The 20,517-nt window shown below is 40.6% G+C and overlaps 2 protein-coding genes across 11 annotated transcripts in view; both read left to right on the plus strand.

The window, feature by feature from the left end:
• The first annotated feature begins 3,386 nt into the window (after nucleotides 1-3,386).
• Nucleotides 3,387-20,517, plus strand: part of Dys (Dystrophin) — a 252,876-nt gene continuing 235,745 nt past the window's right edge. For 6 of the 10 annotated variants that reach the window (XR_002670685.2, XM_086981254.1, XM_022790381.2 and 3 more), the window contains exons 1-2: nucleotides 3,398-6,718; nucleotides 6,971-7,106. Coding sequence is in view for 9 of the 10 variants with exons in the window: in XM_086981254.1 (XP_086837380.1) it covers nucleotides 4,802-6,718; nucleotides 6,971-7,106 (2,053 nt within the window). In the remaining variant the exon portion in view is untranslated. Of the gene's footprint in view, nucleotides 6,719-6,970; nucleotides 7,107-16,507; nucleotides 19,410-20,517 lie in introns of those variants that run through there. The other 4 variants (XM_022790386.2, XM_022790385.2, XM_022790388.2 and 1 more) reach the window with 3 other exon arrangements.
• Nucleotides 12,473-15,523, plus strand: LOC111243961 (cyclin-dependent kinase 20-like). The gene has a single exon (XM_022790407.2). It carries the CDS (start codon nucleotides 13,116-13,118, stop codon nucleotides 14,133-14,135), a length of 1,020 nt encoding a protein of 339 aa, XP_022646142.1. The 5' UTR covers nucleotides 12,473-13,115; the 3' UTR covers nucleotides 14,136-15,523.

Genomic DNA, 20,517 nt, shown 5'->3' on the forward strand with positions numbered 1-20,517 from the left:
CGTAAGTGCTCGTCCATTTAAACTGCGGCCTGCTTTACAACTATTTCCTTTCCGCTGCCCTGACGAACGCAATAATATTACATTTTTCTTGACCGACCTTCACTTGGCTCTAATGATTCACTCGGTGAGTCTCTTTAGACATTACTGCGAAACTTGTAAGCGTGCAATAATGTTGATCTAGCCATAATTGAACGAAGTGCGCACCAAGCTACCATCTACTTCTATACTGTCTATGTTTGAAGTTTTACATCTAATATCCCCTTTAGGCATAATTCCATCAGGTGACTGGCTCCCACCATGAAGCAAACCGTGTGCCTATGCCCAGGTTCGAGTTAGATCATTTCTGTCCTGACGGAGATGAGCTAAACGAATAATTTGTTCTAGCCACTAGAATTGTCAGTTAACGATACATTGCCACCACGCGTGTTGCTAGATAATATGGCGTTAGCTGTGTTGCCTAAATAAACCTTTCGAGTTTTACGTTCATTACTGCTGTTAAGCATTGCTTCCGATGGTTGGTTCTCAACACGAAATGAAGCGTATCTGCGCCCGGCTTCGAACCTAAACCACCTAAAGTGTTCCTAAATTTCATGCAACAGTTCTTTATTCCGTGTTTAGTAGCTGGTGTGAACTTCTTTGTTAGTTACTTTTATCAAATGGCCGTTACTCGCCCTTCTAAATTTTGGCTTGTCGAGGCGACCAGTATCGTCTCAAAGCGAAGGAAGCTGCACTTAGCTAAACCTGCACCCGTTCCTACTGTTAGGTAATTTAAAATTACCTAACTTACTAGTTACACCAAAGTTATAACAAAAGCAACCGATTCTGTATTCGTAAAATAAGCGCTGAGACAGGGAATCCAGCAAAAATAAGTGTCATCATTTTAATCTGACAAGAACCTATTATAAGCATCAAAACTGAAGTTGTTGTGCTTGCAGGTACAAATGGCGTAATTATTTGAAAAAGCGCGCCTATGCACAATCTTTTTCCATTTCTAAAAAACAGTTTCCTTAGTTTAGGTTCTGTGTAGATTCGCGCGTACGTTCTCTATGTTTTATTATAGTGTTTTTGTGCTAATGTAACATATGTCAGGGATTCAACTACAGTGGTTACTGTAGCGGCTTTAAATAATTAGGTAGCTGAATCAGTTTGCTTAGTGTTTTCCTATAAAGTTTACCAAGGTGTCTGGCGTAGCAAATGTATAGTGTCTTATATGACAGACTCTTTTTGGTATTGTTTTCTACAATGTTATGAAACGTAAATGTTCTTATTGCTAATAATGTCGCTGTCGCTGTCGAATCATTCCATTTTAATTCAGCGAGCTAATTTATGTTTGGGCGATACAATGAGATCGCTGGATGGAGATAACCATGTAAAAATAAGATAAACAAAAAAAAACACGCACGCAAACCACTACATTGTAGCTCGTTAGAATGATAGCGACTAGCCTATCGGTCAAAGGTATAGAGCAGGTCTATAAAAAAAAAAAAAAAAAAGTGAAACAAGTTATTTAGTTTCTCGAATAAGCGCGTCAGCCCTATATAGAATAGTGAAGTAGCGGAGAAAACATAATTACGGAACGCTACTCCACAAATCTATTCCAAGTTTAGCTTATTATAAGTTTTGTGATATATAGATTACTTTGATCCCGATTAGGGCGGTAGTGATGTTGATGCCAGCTTCCTTCCAACCCAGGCTTGCAGTTACTCGTAATAGTAAACATAGGCCATAATAATGTTTAGGCCAAACAACTACATTCACTGTTGACAGTAATGGATGGGAAATGAAACACAAAAGCAACAGCATTGACTTATGTTATAACTTGTGTTCTTTAAAGAAAAAAATAGTCGACAGCACTTACGCGTAGGTTTATTACTTTTCAGAGCGTTGCCAGACTCTAATAACCACTCAGAGAAATTTCACCCGAGTGCCCGTGTCGGTCATTCGATTAAGGTAGCCGAATGCACTACATCGTTGGCATACTCAAACTATATTATTATATTGTCTGGTAATATAGTGCCTGTCGATAGCAAGATATAGCCTGATCTATTCTTTGGAAATAATCAACAAGCCTGGAATTTAGTCGACGGAGGACAGTAACGATAGCGATAAGATCGCACTGGGCAGAAACGGGATGCCTTACAAGTGAGCCCACTAGCGGACTTTTTTTCACTTCAGCGCATCTAATATTTTTTAGGCCTTTATGTACATGGTAGCGTCTCTAGAAGTTTGAGAATTAGATTTTAGATAAACATATATATAGAACGTATTAGGAAGATGGAATTTTTCGACCTATTATTTTAGGGAAGAAATATTTACGCTTTATTTTTACACCACCGAAGAGCGACTAAAATATTGAATAAATTGAGTATCTTTTGTTAGAAAAAAAGCTGACTATTATACGCTTATTTATTCTTGCTGTAAAGTGATAGTAGTTGTTTGGGAGTGATAGATTGCCGATAGGCGTAAATGCCTTGACGGTGAAAAACAGCGTCTCAAATAGTGGGCGGTGAATTGAAGCTCCTGTTGCAGTTTGAGAAGTCAAATACATATATGATCGCTGCAAAAGAATATAGATAATCTTAGATACAACAATTTATCATATCGATAAATTTTCTTATACTGTTCTATTACATCTCTATATATTTACGTTGAATCTGTGATGACCATAAAAAGTTAATGCCGTCTTTCTATCGGAAGAACAGAAAAAGAATTTATCGTCGTAAGTCCACATCGTGTAAACAGCGTTTCATCTGGTTATAAGTCAAATTTAAGCGTATGCGGATACAACCTGAGTTCTATCGTAGTATCACCGGTGTCTGTCTTTGCTGTCAAAGAAAGCCTTGAAAATCACATACATCGAGAAACCTACTTGATCAACCTAGACTTGCCGGGCCAATGTAGTTTGGTATACAATAACAATGCTCTGAATGATAATGCTTCGGTTTTTTTTGATGGGTGATGCAAGACGCAGTAGGTCAACGCCATTGTTGAAACTACATCTCCACCATCTGTTACAGTTTGATCGTAGCTAGAAGGCTAAGAAGGACTACATTTTACTACTGTTGGCGAGCTAACATTATCCATACTATCGTCGTTGTCTATATTGGATTACGTCTACATGCGTTGGGCTTGATATGCTCTGCCCGATTTGCGATTCTGTTCGCTAGGTTTCAATTTCTGAAAGAATTGACCCTTTTCTGAATTTTTTTAAGCAAATTTCCTTGCCGAGGTAGAAAGTTAACAAACCAGTAAGGCCCGTTTGGCTAGTCTGCCTTCATCGGCGGGTTTGCTTTACGGGGCCCGTCAGCGTCTCCCTCCTCGCTGCTTTTCCTGCCCAGTTGGCTTCTCTCCGGCACACAGCGAAAAGTGAAAATGGTCCTGAAAAACATTCGGTTGTTCTTTACTCGGGTTCTCTCGATTCGTTTGGGTCGGGCATGAACATGTTCGCGCAGCATACAACAAATGCCCTGCTCTGTCTTGCTCTCCGACAGATATATAGAGCAAAGTTTTACCGTCGCACTCTCTCGCCCTTTTCTCATGCTATTGGCTGGCACTGGAGATAGTAGTATCTGTTGAGTCTACGCCGTACAGCCGCCTTGGCGTTCTTCGATGGCGCTGCGGGTACTAATACCATTTTGCCTCGATTCACCAGCAGACTGCGACTCAACGGAAAGCAAGCTATTCTGGGTTTCTGGTATTGCAGGCGTGACCGTGCTGTGTGGTAAACCGGGCGTATACCATTACTGTTAATTCGCGTCTGAGTGACATGCCGAAGGGACACCAGCAGCGAAAGGAAAAGTAATGATAACAAAAAGGGTGAGCAAGCTTGGAGCACGGCGCAGAACTTGACGGTTGTGGAACGAACAGCAAAAAGAATGAAAACTCTATAATAGAGTTTTCGTTTCTGCAGTGTTTGGTGCATTTGGTTATTCTAACTGGTTGAAACATAAAAACATTGTTATGGGAATACATTGCGTATAGATCTCATGTGTTATTTCTGTATTCAGTGCACTCTATGGTGTGTTTAGACGGAGCATCCAAGTGTACGTAATATTGTGCATTCAGTTACTATCGATGGATTTCGGTAGAGTACGTGTCCGCCGAAATGCCAGACCCAGCTAAATGTAGATCAACATAGTAACGCTGGTTATCTATTATGGTAGTTAAATGATTTCAGCGCTATCGAATGCCTTTGACACATCTATATGGTAAAGTGAAGCTTGACAGTATTGCAATCATTTAATGCATCAATTTGTGGGTTTACTACAAGTGTAGTGGACTATTGAACCGTGATTAGTGACTATTGATACAGCACAGGATATAGAACAGAAATGTATGTGCTGATGCACGCCTATAGAATCGCTCGGGAGGATAATATGTACTATGAGCTAACCGTCACCGTTTTAGTTGCCTTTTCCTAAGAGTCGAGATCACTTCAATTAGCTGCTGTTCTGGCAAGGCAACGCTGGACTTCAACTTCCTAGCAAAAAAACGACAGGTGTAAGAACGTAACAGCGAGAAGCGCGTTGTGAGAGATTGGCACGACAGCACTTCAGCGATGTCAGGCTCGTCAAGATGAAGATTAGAGTTTTAGTCAGGCGTTGCTGTGGTCGCAGCCATCGCGGCGAGTATCCGGCGGTGTTCCTGATAATTTTTGCCATCGGTTTGAGCTGATCGAACCGGCGGCAAACTGCCGCGACACGAGAACTCACTCCTTTCTCTCTCATTTCGACTTTTCTCATTTCTTCTCAACTTCGCCGTCATTCTCGCCTGCCTTGCCTATGTGTTACTCTGTGAAGAAATGGAACATCGACTACAGCAACAAAACCACAGTTCCGGCACTTCCGAGGAGTCAGAGGACAACCGCAAGTCCATCCTTCGAAGGACGAACTCGGTTGGTGACAACAAGAAGGAGGTCCGCTTCGCCGAGCAGCTCGAGAAATCGATCGAAATCGAGAATGCCACCAGGCGAAAGCCGAAACGGTCCCTGAGTCAGCCGCTTGTCTATCGGCGACCGGTAGAGACTGTGAAGGATCTCGTTAAGAGTTTCGTCGGAAACCGCGATAAAACGAACGACCGTTCTCTGGGGAATGCTGACAGGTCACTCGGCGGGGTCTATAAGAATCTTCTCTTTTCTGAGGTGGACTCAGACGAGGGCGGAGCAAACACTGTAAAGCAAGCAGGATCTACTTCTACTCCGAAGTATGGCTCACTGCCGCGGAGTTTTCGAACAACAGAGGAACATGCGGCGACTTCAGAAAAGCATCAGGAACGTCATAAAATACGTCGCACCAGATCATTGCAAGAGCGTCAAAGAATCGCCGGTAATTCCGGTATATCTGGTTCAATAGTGCCTCAAGCGCCTTTTCGTCGTAGAGTCTTCAGCGATTCGGATGTATTGTCAGATGGAAAAACGGCGCAACCCCCAAGTATGAAGACCCAACAACCAACGGAAGTCACATTCTCAACTCCGTCTTCTTCACCTGTTGCAGCAGTACTGAGCAGTACAGCTTCTCTAATGCCTCAAATAGAAATTAACTTGGTAGAACCCTCTTCCCAGCAGTTTCCTAATTATTTCAAGAAATGCTCAAAACGATCTAGTTCTGATCCTGGGCCTTCGAGCCAATCCGAGCCCCCTACACAGCTGCCCTTCCGTATTGGAAGCCTAACAACGGTTAACCCTGTTTCAACATCACCGACGGTCGCTGAACTGAAGCTACAACAGCTTCAGCTTAGTCTGCTACCCAAAACAAAAGTACGTAAAAGGCCACCAAAACTCGGCCAGCTTTACACCACGCTTTCTCCAGTAACTTCTGTATCAACTGAAGACGAATCTACGGAAGAGGCTTTCAAACAGAAGGCGAGCTTCAAAGTGACCACGGATTTGCATCGACCTTCTATTTCAACTGGCGCACAAATATCATCAAACAATATTCCCAAAACCCTTACAGCAAAAATACCTACTGCTCCAGTAGAAATAAAGATCACTTCAAGCACTCCCACGTCGTCCGAGACACGAAGTCCTTTGCCAGAGTTCAAGAACATGCCAAAAATGAATGATTGCAGCGAAGTTTTGACGGAAGTTCTGCAAAAACTTAAAATTCTTTCACAACAAGAAGCTGAAATCGATACATCTTCACCAACTGAAGAGTCCAAGTCAGCAGCCCTTATGTTTAAGGCTGACGAAGGCATGCTGATAAAGGCGGAAGAAGTTTTGATGCAAGAAGTACAGACCGAGCCAGGATTGAACACTCTTAACGCTGGTACGGTCCATCAGATCGGGAACAATACAGCTAAGTATTCAGAAGGGAAATTAGATCATGTAGATATTGCGCAAGAGCGATGGAGCATCACAACCGCCGAAGAAGTTCAAAGATCTCAATTTATAACGCCAATTCATATAATGGCACTTAAACCAAACGAGGGTTGCAGCGAGAAGGAGCGACTTGACGTGTTCCAACGGAAAACGGAACCCCGATACAAACAAGTGATCTGCGGAAGCTCCTTTGTATCGCATGCGTTCCGCAGCCTGCAGAAAAGTCCGACGTTGCAGTCGGATTCATTGGACTTAACGAGCTCAGGCGAATCAGCTTCGGAAGCGACTTTTTCGTCGCTTGTCAGCGCCCCAATGGATGCATCCCGTATGCGAGGGGAAACAGAAGGCTTCCTCGTTGTGAGTCCTCCCTTAAGCTTTGATACATCGGAGTCCTTTAAACAGGTAAGTTGAATGTTGATTTTAGGCCAGTGGTGTTTTATGAATGCCAAGTAGGCCGCTCTCGGATATGCTCAAAGTCGATCGGCTAACAGACGACCAGTGGGTGATTACTATCGATTTGGTGTATTAAATGTGCATAATTAGGCTGAGCTAGGGAAATACTTTGGTATTTGAGCCACTCAGAGTAGGTCGCCCTGGATCGAGTAGAATTAAAAGATTTTTTCTACTTATTTTCCCGTCTTCCCATTGCGACAGATCGATAGGTTCGAAGATGGAACTGCGTCAACTTCGGCTGATGTCGAGGGAGCTGAGACAAATGGCGCGGTTGGAGATGGCTCATTTCCAACTCTAGACACGTCAGAAGACCTTCGAATGGATCCCGAAGATGAATGTGCGTAATCTACAGTTCATATAGGTTAAGTCTCTGTCGGCCGTAAAAAGAGACAAGACTACAAAAAGAGGCAGCGTAATTTATTATTAAATATTTATACTGGCAGTCTTTATTAGTACTCAGGCGCTACGGATGAAGAGAATCCGCAGGTGCGGGAAATGTATGGATAATAGTCGAAGACGAATAGCATCGTTGGACTTTGTTCAATTTCAAATACATCTTCCTTGGCTTTAAAGAATTTGAATTAGGCATTTGAATGAAGAAAGCTATTCAGCAGGATGATACAAGGCTACTTGGGCAATTTAAAGGGGCCTAAAAGCTGGTTACTTAAGTCATTGTCGTCAGACAAAATCGATGGTGGAAACGTGTGGTGTCGGAAAACGATCATATGCTGTACGCACAAAATGTGGCTCCTAGATATTAGGTTTTTATTGATAATTTATTATTATTATTATTATTATTATTATTATTACGGTATAATGGTCATAAGTGTCATGGCGCTTTGCTTCTAATGTACTATATATTTATAAAACGGCTCACATTCTAATCCAGGGTCTCACACGACTTCGCAGTGAAAAGGTTTTCGACGGATAGTTCTACATTAAAGAAAAGGTCCCGGCGTATTTGTTGTATTACAGGCAATCGCACATTAAACGCCCAACTAAACAATATCTTAATTTTTATAGTCAACTAGTACGGTTTTACAAATCTCCACTCGTAAACAGAGAAAACATACGAATCATCGCAATCAATAGCAACGATGCAAGCATGTACGTATGGTTGGAGCAGGCTTTACAACAAAGATAGATGACTGACACGGCAGTGGATAATCTGGCACACTAATACAATCACTTTTCCCATGACGCCGATTAGACACGACCAGATTAGCCTCCAAGGAAGACAACGATGGTTAAACTAGACCTGTAAATCGGAGCATCATACGCTACGTGCTATTCAAGGACCGTAAAAGAACTGTAAGGGATAGATATCTTAGCGAGCACGCAGAAAGAACTCAACGACGACAATGAGGAAAGCTCGTACGATCAAAAACTCATAAGATCAAGATACCTTTTTTCAAAAAAAAAAATTTTTCTCTTTCGACTAACGACGATGACGACGACGACTTCATCGACTTTAGCCAGCAATGAGAGAGAGGAACGCCATTAAGAGTAATCCGCGACGCTGCAAGCACGACGTACTATCATCTCATATGACGTGCTATAGTAATGCTAAGATGCACAAAAGAGTCACACTTATTAGTATATTATTTTCATAGGAATTAGGTGTTAATTGCTGTTTTACATAATGAAGTCAAATTCAAAAAGAGCCATCAATTGAAAAAAACTCTAATGAGACCGACGACATTTTTGGCCTATTCTAGTGGTTATTTTGGCTGTAAGTTATATACTGATATAAAATTAAGCTAAACGAATCTCTTGAAACGTATAAGTTCACCCGACCAGTAAATGGGCGTATTACCAGCAGGGTATTAGACAGCATTGGACAGATTTGATTAGTGATGATACAATTAAGTAAACTTTTTCTTAGAATGCGTGATTTGGTAAAACTGATCGAAACAAGCAGATACCTAGACAACTTTATTTATGTAATGGACTTTTTGGATAGGATCAAAAAGTTTCACGTCGGTAGCTCTGCCAAGTAACAGGTAGATAGATATTTGTGTTAGATGACAAAACAGGCACATTTTTTTTTAAATCACATTTTGTCTTGAAATTTTACGGACTAAAACCTATGATGGCCGGAACTCCATTGAACTAAAAGTGTACAACTGTTGACTTTTATAAACCAATTTTATCCTATTCTATACATGCTATAAAATCGAGAGGCTAATGGGAACCTGTCTCGGTTTCTTTGCCACCAGAGAGCTGCTCATGAACATCTCTCGTTGTTCAGATATGGCCTACAAATATATTACGGACAATTGACCGTAAGTGTAAATTCAGCTTGATATTTCTTAGCAATAATGAGAATAATCCCCAGATGATACAGTGCTTAGAGCAACAGTAAACAGAAATCTGACCTGATCATGTATCTGTAAAACAAGTAATTGCAAAAGGGAAGGAAATTAATTTTTTTAGGGAACGATACATAGTTGATTAGATATGTGCATTTATTATATTGTATTGATTGCTATGTCACATTTAAACAAATGGAAAAAAAATACTCAGTAAATAATTAATTTTGTAGAAAAAACGATATAATAGCGCAACTAGGCCATCGTCGTTACTCTATACAACGGTAACAACAGTAACACGGACAGCAATGATAGAAAATTCCGGTTTCTTTTTCTGTTGTTCGTTCTTCAGCTGTTCGGGTTACATTTATCAAGGTATTTATGGGTATTTAGATTGACTCTGTTGATGAACGTTCTGCCCACTGTATAACGATTCACTGATATGTATATATATATATATATATATATATATTATGTATATATATATATATATATATATATATATATAGAGTTTTATCGGCATTTAGCAGCTATTATACATGAGACGGCGGGACGAATATGATAGACGTTAACTTGCTATATAGGCGCATTGCCATCGTCATAATCCCCTCCGCAGTAACAACAACACCGACCACTATTATCAAAAGACATAGTCAACACAAACACAGCTTACATCACCCGGACGAAAAACCTGCGGGAGCCGTATCGCGCAGTCCTAAAGGACATAGTGATAAATGACGTACAGCCAAACCTTTATTTGCTAGCAAACTTCCACTTTGACTGAACCACTGAACCAGCGGCCGTTTGCCGAGCGACGACTAAATGACAGACGGGATCGCGGCTATAGTAGCTTCATGATTTGACAACTGGCGGCGGATCATTACGTCTGCGAGTGCAAGTACTAGTTACCTACCTATCTGTCAGGTGCTGGTAAGATGGCAGCTTTCTCTTTCGGGTCCTGATGACCAGCTACTTTAGGCTCTATGTCGAATGGTGAATAGACTTCGGAGCTAGGATGTCGCCGGGCTAGCTTTCGGTGTCCGGGGACACAGCCAGTGCTATGCAGCCACAGACAAGGAGCTCAGATCCCGTCCAGATGCTCAAACGTTGGTTGATGGCGACGTCCGCGCAAGCACTAAATAGAGAAAGGATTGCAGCATTAGCTGACGTTGCGTGCTGCTGGACCGCCAGGGGCAGACACGGTGGACGAATCAAAAGCGTCGAAGACATCACGGAACTTCTCCAGCGAAAACAACTTGTAACAATTGGATCTTTTCGATGGTCGACTGGAATTCCTGCTATTTGAGCTCTGGCGCAGTTCCCTTGGCGTGTTGGCGGTACTGCCAAAGTTCTTGCGTCAGCCAACTTCTGTTTGTTGTTTTGTCAGACTAGACTGCGGTTGCTGTCCGCTTTGTAACTTCGTTGGTGCAGTCAGCTCTCTGGACAAGTTTTGGAACGAACTTTTCGAAAAAGGAGAATTTTCGTAAGGATTAGCTTTCTACGATTGTCGCTTGTGGTTCAGAAGAGGCCTGGGTGTTCACTTGGGCATTCGAACTGGCCCCAGAAATTTTACAGAACTGAAACTTGCTCTATTTTTGGCTCTGTGGCAGAAAGTTAAAATAACTACAACACTGTGTAAAAAACTTACTTTGCTGGTGACGTGTGGAAGGCAATTCGTTCTGATTAGATCGTGCCGTATCTGTTCGTGAAGACTAACAACAACGCTACTGCAAATTGCGCTTCTGCGTAAACTTGTACTGAACATAAGTCATCATATACGCATAGATATACATATACACACGCATACATATATATACATGCACATATATATATATATGTATGTATATGCATATACATGTATATATACGGTTGCTTCGTGGACTACGTGCGTAACTTTCACGGACGGAAAAGCTTTCAAAAAAGCTAAGGCATAAATAGAGCTTTGATAGGGTCGATTTTTGACGAATGACTGAGACGGCTACTGAATTAATGATAATTTTGTAAAGTGGTTGGAACTTTTTCGAGTTTCAATCGTTGTGGGCTGGCTGTAACTCAAAAGTGTAACTTGCTATGTAACCATCGCTCAATTGGTAACGATGTTTTAGAAACGAGATAGCGTTGCATCTGATCATATCGTGATGCGCTAAGTTGCGGAAATCGTACCTGTTGTGACTGTGTGGGAACGAATTGACCTGTTATCAAGCAACTGCCTCACCGGAGTTCATACAATTGCTGGTGTGGAACAAAGTGTAGTAAAAGTGAAGATATAGTTCGTAAAATACTATAGTAGGCGAAGGCCGGAGTAACCAATCTGGCCAATCTGGCTTCAACTTTGGATATTTTTGATGTTATTGGTATGTCATCCAAAATGCATACTTGGTATCAGCATCTAAAGATCAAAGGTAAAGCCTTTTTCCAAAAAATTGTATATAAGCTGCCAAATATAAAAAGCATAATTAAATAAATTATATTAAGTATAATTAGATAATAAGATATAATATTAAATACTATAATAAAGCTTCGTAAGAGTTAATTAAGTGGCCATGAAAATATTAGGTTATTAATTATCGGCTGTTTTGCTTTACTTCTTTCCTTGGCAAAGAGTTACATATATTAGGAAGGCTCTTTCTCTACAATATTTTTGTCATCGTTTCATCCAGCCTAGTGAATTTTATTTTGAGTAAAAACGTTATAGGTGGCTATACTCCCGAAGTTGGGCTTCAGTGTCGTTACCGTAGTAAAGCAAATAAGGTGCCTTAGAGCGTGATATAATATTTGGTGGTTCTTAAACGAAAAATTAGAGAGCAAATAGCAAACTTACTGGCTTTGGGCACATAGTCCTAGTAAAGTTGACAAGTCGAATACTCGTTGCAACCATGTGGTGCCTATATGGCGTCAGGGTAGCTATACTGGTGACTAGATGTAGCATTCACTTAGTTATTACTAAAAGCGAACATCGAGAGCAAAATTTCCGCTGAAAAAAATATGAGCATGAGAGCTTACCCGCTTCTACCAGTCATGTTTTTTTTTGTAGAATATGAAAATTGCTGATATATTGCAAAACACAGTTGGACAGGGTTAATACTCACGCATAGAAAATACCTGAGAAAGACGCAAGCTTTCAAGAGATTGTGAATGGACCGCTAGTCATACGCACATGAAAATTTTCGAAGTAATACGAATCGTCTGTAGGTTTTTTTTTATAGAGAAAAATGTTCCAATGGCTGTTATAGCACGATTTTAGGATATCTATTCTTGGTAACTTTTCCTGGACAAAGTTACTCCAACGTTAATATTTAAGTATATCTATATTACATAAATAAACACCAAGTATTTGCATCGCTGATTCTCACTTCAGTACCAATTGTTCGTTTCCACAGTGCGAGAGTCCCTACATCGTCCTGTGGGCTGGTCTAATTCTGTCGGATTTCTCGTGTGTCTTCCGTGCCAAGGCTGCGGCCTGAATCTCCTAAATTGTCACTCGCTTTGTTCAGCCAATGTGATGTTGTTCTGACGCCGATCCCGTAGCCATAGCAACTCATACCTTCATAACTGCCTGTGGCTCGTGTAATCCCTTGTGATAATGGTAGTCGCGGCAAGATTGTAAAGAGCTGACTTAAAAAGCAGAACCTCATTGGAGTTTGCCTGATTTTGGGACTCTCCCAAACCTTTAAGATCCAAACGCTAGATATAATACCCACAGCGATACAGACAAATGGACGCTGGTGAATTTTCCACAGGTCGTAAGTTCAGACCGTATTAAACTAATATTATGGTTGATTTACATGCGTGATAACTAGCGAATTAAGCCGTTATGACGCGGGAATGTGTGCGTGTGTGGCTATTTTAAAGCGGCGGTTTCGTCTAGTCGGTGGAATGTAGCTCGTCTGTATTTAATTTATGGATTTATACTATTCTCTGTTCGCTATAAATGTCCTGACGGTAACAAAGGTAAAAGCGATGTTACTATAATTCTACAGTGCTTTTTGGAGACAAATAAGTTTTGGGCTATACTCGTAACTCAAGTGTGAATTATGTCCATCTTCGCTTACGATGTCGGGGGGATTATTGGCGAGGGAGCACACGGTATTGTTGTTCGAGCTCGCAATAACGCCACTGGCGAGATTGTCGCATTGAAGAAGATTTTACTGAAACGTCGACCTGATAAGCCGTTTCCGATTGACGCGTTTCGTGAAGTAAAAAGTCTTCAATACCTTAACCATGAGAATATTATTCGACTTCATGAGGTGTTTTCACATGGACCCAGCGTCGTGTTGGCGATGGAGTTTGTACCACACAACCTCTCGGCGTTGATTTACCACTCGCAGAAGAAGTTGCCGATATCGCACATCAAAACTTACCTGATCCAACTATTGAAAGGACTCGGCTATTGTCATATTAACGGGATAATGCATCGTGATATCAAGCCTGCCAATCTACTCATCGACGTCGAAGGCACGTTGAAGATTGCTGATTTTGGTCAAGCATGCCTTATTGTTGAGGGACGAAAATATGAGCATCAGGTAGCCACCAGGTGGTACCGAGCACCTGAGTTGCTTTACGGAGCTCAGTATTACAATGAAGGTGTCGATCTTTGGGCAGTTGGCTGTGTCTTTGCTGAGATGCTCAATTGCTTCCCTTTGTTCCGAAGCGAAAACGACATTGAACAATTGGGTGTCGTTTTAAATGCACTCGGTTCTCCGACGGAGCAAAACTGGCCGGGCCATCGAAAACTGCCGGATTACAACAAAATCCAGTTTCCTTGTACCGACGCCACCTCGTGGGAACAATTAATACCTGACATCCAGCCAGAAGCGAGGGAATTAGCAGCATCATGGCTTGTTTACGACTCAAGCAGACGCCTCCGCTGCCACAAGGCTCTTGAGCATGACCTGTTCTTGACGGAACCATTGCCTGTGTCGAAGAAAGATGTCCTTAAACCGTCGACCATTCCGGATTGGCAGCCATTAACCATTCTGCCAGACGAGGAGAAAATTGACAAGATCATCCAGATCTTCCAAGCGGACCAGAATGGAGCCGATACATCAAACTGAAACTTCAAAATGAATATTGGATGCAAATTTATAATTATATATTAGAACACCTTTCTATAATTCGAGTTTTACGCCCAACGCGTCGCTAAAGTTAACGGACAAGTATGTTATCCACTCAGCTATGTCGGAGGCACGAGTACTGGGACACCTACGGTTACGAAGTAACCGAATAAAGGAACATACTTGTGTTTCTGATGGACGTCTGTTAAAAAACTTCATTTGCTGGACACTTTTCATATATATATATATAGCATATTCCTAAGCCGATAGTTCGAAACTCGCGCCATTCCGGTGCGATCAGATTACTAGACATGCACCAAATTTCAGCCAAAGCAACAAATGAGTTAATGGCGGTAGCTCGATCCAATGATACCACATAAAGGTAACTTGACGAGTGCTTTCTTACAATTACCAAGCTGCTCTTGGCAATTGGTAGCTATGTCAATAGACTTCCATAAACAATTTCTAGCAGTTATTTTTGACATTAGATGGCAGTGAAATGGACGAGATACTGTTAGATGCCGAACTTAAATTTACCTGATAACTTTTCTTTATCATAGCGAACCTGTAAGATTCGTATGTGCTGATCTGTGGTAATATGTGTTATTAACGTACTACCGGAAATTGCTAAAAAAAAACAGGCTTTCGGGAAGGTTTTAGGCTTCTTGTCTAGTGGCATTTGTCCTGCTATTTCATTAATTGTTAATATATTTTGATTGTCAACAAGACCCTAAGTGTGCATGTTAGTATGAAATAATTTCATTTCAAATAATTTAACTCATTGTTAAGCTTAGATGAAGACATTGTCAAATAAAAATCTACTTTTTTTTTTAAATTTCCCGATCTTAACCAACGTAAATTTTTCTAGAGCAGAACAGGTGTAGAAACTGCCGTGGTCTACTGAACCGGACCACTGTCATGATCGGCTTAGGCTCTCAGCTACCGCATGAAGTCTCTACATGATCATTAAGTAATCTATATTAAATATACTTGCATGTATTATATAGATACGGGCATACGCGTCCTTTATTCCACATACACGTCATATATTGGAGGAATCGTATATCGAAAAAAAAAAAAAAAAAAAAAAAAGAGGAAGTAAATCGAAATGGCTAGATACCTCCGTCTGTAAACAAGTGTTTGTTAAGTAGAAACAGTATAAATCGGTTCTTTTTTATTCACTTTTCTGGTTCAATCATTATTACTGCTTCTGACTTGTCTTTTCTACATTTGGCCCACTTTTTGGCTAAAGTGTATTTTCGCAGTTGACATACTATATACACGTATTCTGTTACTGCGTAAGGTTATTGAAGTTGTGCATGTGTGTTTAACAAGTTATACGTTGCCTTAATAAATAAACTAATTTAACTCTATTGTCAGTGCTATAAGTGCCAGTCGTATTTTTCAATTTTAGTTGGAAATTGAACGATTTGGTCGTAATGAAGGTTATTTTAGTGTATCATGCACATATGTGATAATTTGTATTAGACACTGCATTGGGCACACACAGGTAAGGTATACAAAGCTGATTTCAGCTTGCAAAGGAAAGTAGAAAATTTCTGTTGGGTCTAAAATGCTGTTGGGTTTGGAATCTTCATTAATTATTTACATTAGATTTATGCATATTGAAAGAGCAACGGTATATCCGTCTATATGGGGTAGATTTTGATGGAACACAAATTCTTTCGGTGGATAGTTGTCATAATTTAAAACAGCATAAGTAGGCTAAGAGCTATCAGCATTTTGGTTCTCTAATAGCCGTAGAAACAAGCGAATAGCTCCATTGTAGATCTAGTTTGAATTATTGGTCAAATCTGATAGTTACAAGATTGTAAGAGAAATTAGGACATATCCTATTGTTAAAACGATCCAACAGTGGCTTCACTGGTCGTTGGCTCTGCGAATGCTAAGAAAATTATTTAATACAGAATTTGGAAAGATTGGGCCTTTTTTTCACTTCCAATTAAATGGGACGTTAAATGTACATTTTCCATTTAGCCTGCGTTCTCAACCATACGCCATTACACAAGAAGGACCAAATGGATAGTGAGTAGCTTGGCGCTTAACAGTCCTCGCATGATTCAATCGAATCTATTTAGACACTTTACCACTGATCATTTCATTTTATTTACTATCCCTAAGTGTTTATCTTAATTTGGATGTTCATTCTAAGGGTGAGAATATCCATTTTCTACTTTAGACAACGTCAAAAAAACAACTATTTATTTTTTCCAGCTGTTATTTTTCGGCTGAGGTTCTGTTAAAGCCCAGCTTAGCTGGATTAATGAGTAAAAAACGAGTCTCATCGTATTAATTATACATATATGACGGGTGAATATTGTGCTGTCACAATCTATCGAATAGGATCTAGTTTTTCTGCAGTAAACATTATCTGGTCTTCACTGGCATAAAGCTCCATTCGTGATTCATGTAGATGACGCAATCTGCAGTTAGTAAAAAAAAATGTCGACGATTTCCTCAGAGAGCACACATGCGCTCTGTTCCAGCACCAAAATTGGCCAGTACGATCGGTACAATATATAGTCTCGTTGTTATTGCTCTAAACAACCATTGCCCCTCTTTGCTATGATGTCATCTTTAACATGTTCCGTAGACCCAATAAACTCTGTGACGGATACAGGATATTGAATAGAATTATCAGGCGATTTTGTTCCAAGCCGATTAAAATACTTTCTGATCGATGATGGAAAGAAATCTAGAACAATAACGTAGTGGTTTAATGTTGTGGCACAAGATATTCTATGCATGATTTGTATTGACAAACTGAATCGACGTCTATGAGGGCAAACCACAAAGACCTGTTAACAAATTGGCAGAGGCTGTCTGTAGCAACAAAATCTGCTGCTGACTGCTACAGTTACTAATTGTAGCTGAAAGTGATGATGTGCTATTCAGGAGTTTGACCCGCATGTACGGATCAAACCCAGATTGTGTCAAAAGAAGAGGTTCCATCAATCATGTATGGATGGCATTGCCAGGCAATAGCGTGCTACAACGTTATAGACTGACTGGTAAAATTGAAGAGGTGGAGCAAGCTGTGTTCAAGCAGCACGAAGCAGGCACAAGTAACAGCGGCGGCTGTCTCAGCGAAAAAGAAACTCCCCCAGAGCGTAATGATAGTAGGCGGACCGAAGCAGTGAGATTACCAGGGCAAATGATACGAGGTAGTTGAAACGTATTCCGGACTCAGTGGTTTATTGCATCTCCCCAGTCAATAATATGCTAGAATAGAAGAACACTGTCCTTAAAGCTTGTGCTCGATTGCGCCGATCTGTTGCCGATTGCGTTCGTGTTATCTTGTTAGGTTGAATTAATGATGGTCATCGTTATGAAACGCCATTTCTCTATGTATATGGACGATTTACTGAACTGTGTGGTAGAAATGAGCTTAGTAGGCCAATTTTCTCATAAAAAGGACTGACTCTTGTGATCATGCGAATGACCGGACTACGCTGCTCCGAGTTCTGTGTGTGAAGGCATCACAGTGGACAACGACAAGGGAATGGTACTCGGAAATGAATACGACTGCCTATTAAAAGCCCTGTTTAGCAATGAATGTTACTGAAGATAGCAGATGGAGTAGAAAAGATGTGGAAATCAACAATGTGAAGTCTTACCCTTATTAAGCTTCGCTGAAAGAGACGTGAAGACCACATAACGTCTCTAGCTATATTCTGTACAGCTACCATAAGAAACGGCTGACTTGTGTAGTCTGACCCCGACTTCAACTGGGCAAAGCTACGTACACGTAGACATTTCTTTGTTCACGTAACAATCTCTAGGGTGGAGGACCATACCATCTACTTAGTCTGCAGAAAATCAGCACACTGGAGAAACGTGTTCGATTCAGAATGGTCAGAGAGCGCAGCTCAACTTGTCTTCGACTGTGGTCACAAATCCTACTTGGGGTCACAGTGGCGTCGTTGCTATTTCTTGCTATCACAGGTGCATTCGCAGTAATATTCGGTCTACCATCAAGTCATGCTTAGAAGCATGAAATGGCGGGCTAGAATCACAACAGCTTGAGCAATGATAATGGTAAAAAAAAACAGTTATTTCAATCATATTGTTTGTGAATAAACCAGCCACGATTTAGCAGTCTCGTCACAAAAAGCAACGAAATTTAATATGAAATACCTAGAGCCACTTCCAAGCCGTTCTGAAGAAACCTATTTTCATAACGCCCAAGCTTGCCTTAGATAAGTGCAGAGATTGTGGGTATCGCTGGTGCTCTAGGATAAATCTCAGAAAGCCGATAACGGCATACTGTCTTACGCTATCGTCTGAGGCCTCGCTCTGCCGGTTTGCTTTATCACTGTCATTTGTGGTGTATTCGAGCTGAAATGGCTCAGCTTTAGCGCCGAAGTTTCCCGACTTAACCAGTGAATAGGTTATCACAGAATTATTGAAGAACCGAGGAAGTATCTTCTTGACACAACCAGATCTATCGATATGACATAATTATGCTTAAATCTGAGAGCTTCAGCGATTCGGAATCTGTGGAGTCGTTCGAAACCTGTGCCGGCACTGAAGAAGAAGAAGATGTCTATAAAAATACGCGTGACCCGGGAGAACTGTTCGTACCCGTCAAAGTCCAAAGGCTACCGATCCCTAAGGCGCCCTTTATCGATGAACTTAAGTTAGTACAGAAATTAAAATCGATTAGCTCAAAGGAAGAGTTTGCCCCTAGTCGTATTTTAATTGGACCAAATCCTGAAAGTTCGCACAATAAACAGAAGGAGCCGTCAGCAAAGGTGCCACAGGTGTCTCCTGTCCTTCGCCAGACATCACCGCATTTGACCAGGTTCGTGTTACCGAAAAAGCATAGCAAAGATATGGCAGCGTCTATATCTACGTACAAACCCACTGTGGTCAAACTTGCAAATGCGAAAAAGTTGGCAAAAACTAAACCCAATAAGCCACTGGTCACAATTTCTACTTGGGCAGAATCTCGTCCATCTGAAAGATTATCAGAACGAGAGGCAATGACTAGTCAATGCGTAGACTCGCGAATGCTGCCTCCCCCTTATCAAAATTACGTATCTGCCCAACGAGTTACAAACAAAATTCAAAACAGCAAGCCAGCGCAGATTAGTGCGATACGGGCTGACCCAATATTGCAGGCAGGGGGTTCGATTCTGCATGTTTTCAAGTATTTATCACTGTTAAGAAAGCATACGGATAAGGATAAGCGCACAGTTACAACAGACGACGGTCCCGTTAGACAACAAAAGATGGATAACACAACTGGTGGTATGTATGCATGAGGGGGCGGAAATAATTGGGCACAATCTCGATTTGCTGTCAACGAACAAAACCATATTTAGTCTATTAGTAAAGCCTGTAGTAGAATCAAGGCCAAAAAGTGCATTATCATTTGTTTTAGTGTCCTTATGTTACGGAGCGCAAAGGTATATATACATTTTTTTTTTTCGTATGTTGTTAATTCTAGCGTAGTTTTTTGAAGCCAATTCATTAACATTTACCATGAATTACTTGTATACTGCAGAGAATAAATGTTAGAAATAAATGTAAGCTTACTTCTATTATTAAATTGTAAATTTACTGTCACTTTTCATTCTGTCTGTATATCACACCACAGCTATGCTATTTCGTGGATGGATATTAATTTTGTTAAGAAACTAAATCGACAATAGCTGAGATAGCAGCAATAGTGCATGTTTTGTTTTTTTTTTATAGTAAACGCGTCTAAATTGATTGTGGCTGATCGATATGGTTAATCGATTAAAATGATAAGTACTCGCCATATTATCATTTCAAGATATTTTTTGTCAAAGATTTTTTGTCAGCCTATTGGCTATCTCATTTTTGTTTTTTTTCACGTTTTATCCGTTAAACGTTTGCCGTAGTTCAATATTATCAAAGCTATTGTTTCTTTACATTACGTATCACAAATGAGGGATATCACTGATCGTATCTTTTGTAGAGTATAGGTTTGATAATTACCGATAACGACTGTTCAAATAGCTAAAATGCTTTGAGTGCTAAATCGATTACAGTAGTACTCGTTTAAGAGTAACAAGTATCCGATAAAGTAATATCTACAAGTGTGTACTTCAGCAAAGCGTAATCTTGTTAATATGGCAGGATAAACATGCCCTCAATTCTTTTATTTCAAAAGCTCTGGTAATTATTGTTTTCTCTGGTAAAGGACACTGAAATGATAACCCTTATGATCAACACGAACGTGCGTTTCAAACAGAGCAAGGGAAATTGAATAGTGTATTAAAGATGGTTTTTCACGCGCAACCCTAAACGGAATCAATGGTCCTTTACTTCACATTTCATAACATGATATACCAGTAGCGACTATTGAGAAACATCATAGAAAAGCTATGAT

This window comes from Varroa destructor, unplaced genomic scaffold, assembly GCF_002443255.2.
Source record: "Varroa destructor unplaced genomic scaffold, Vdes_3.0 BEIS01000002.1, whole genome shotgun sequence".
Lineage (NCBI taxonomy): Eukaryota > Metazoa > Arthropoda > Arachnida > Mesostigmata > Varroidae > Varroa > Varroa destructor.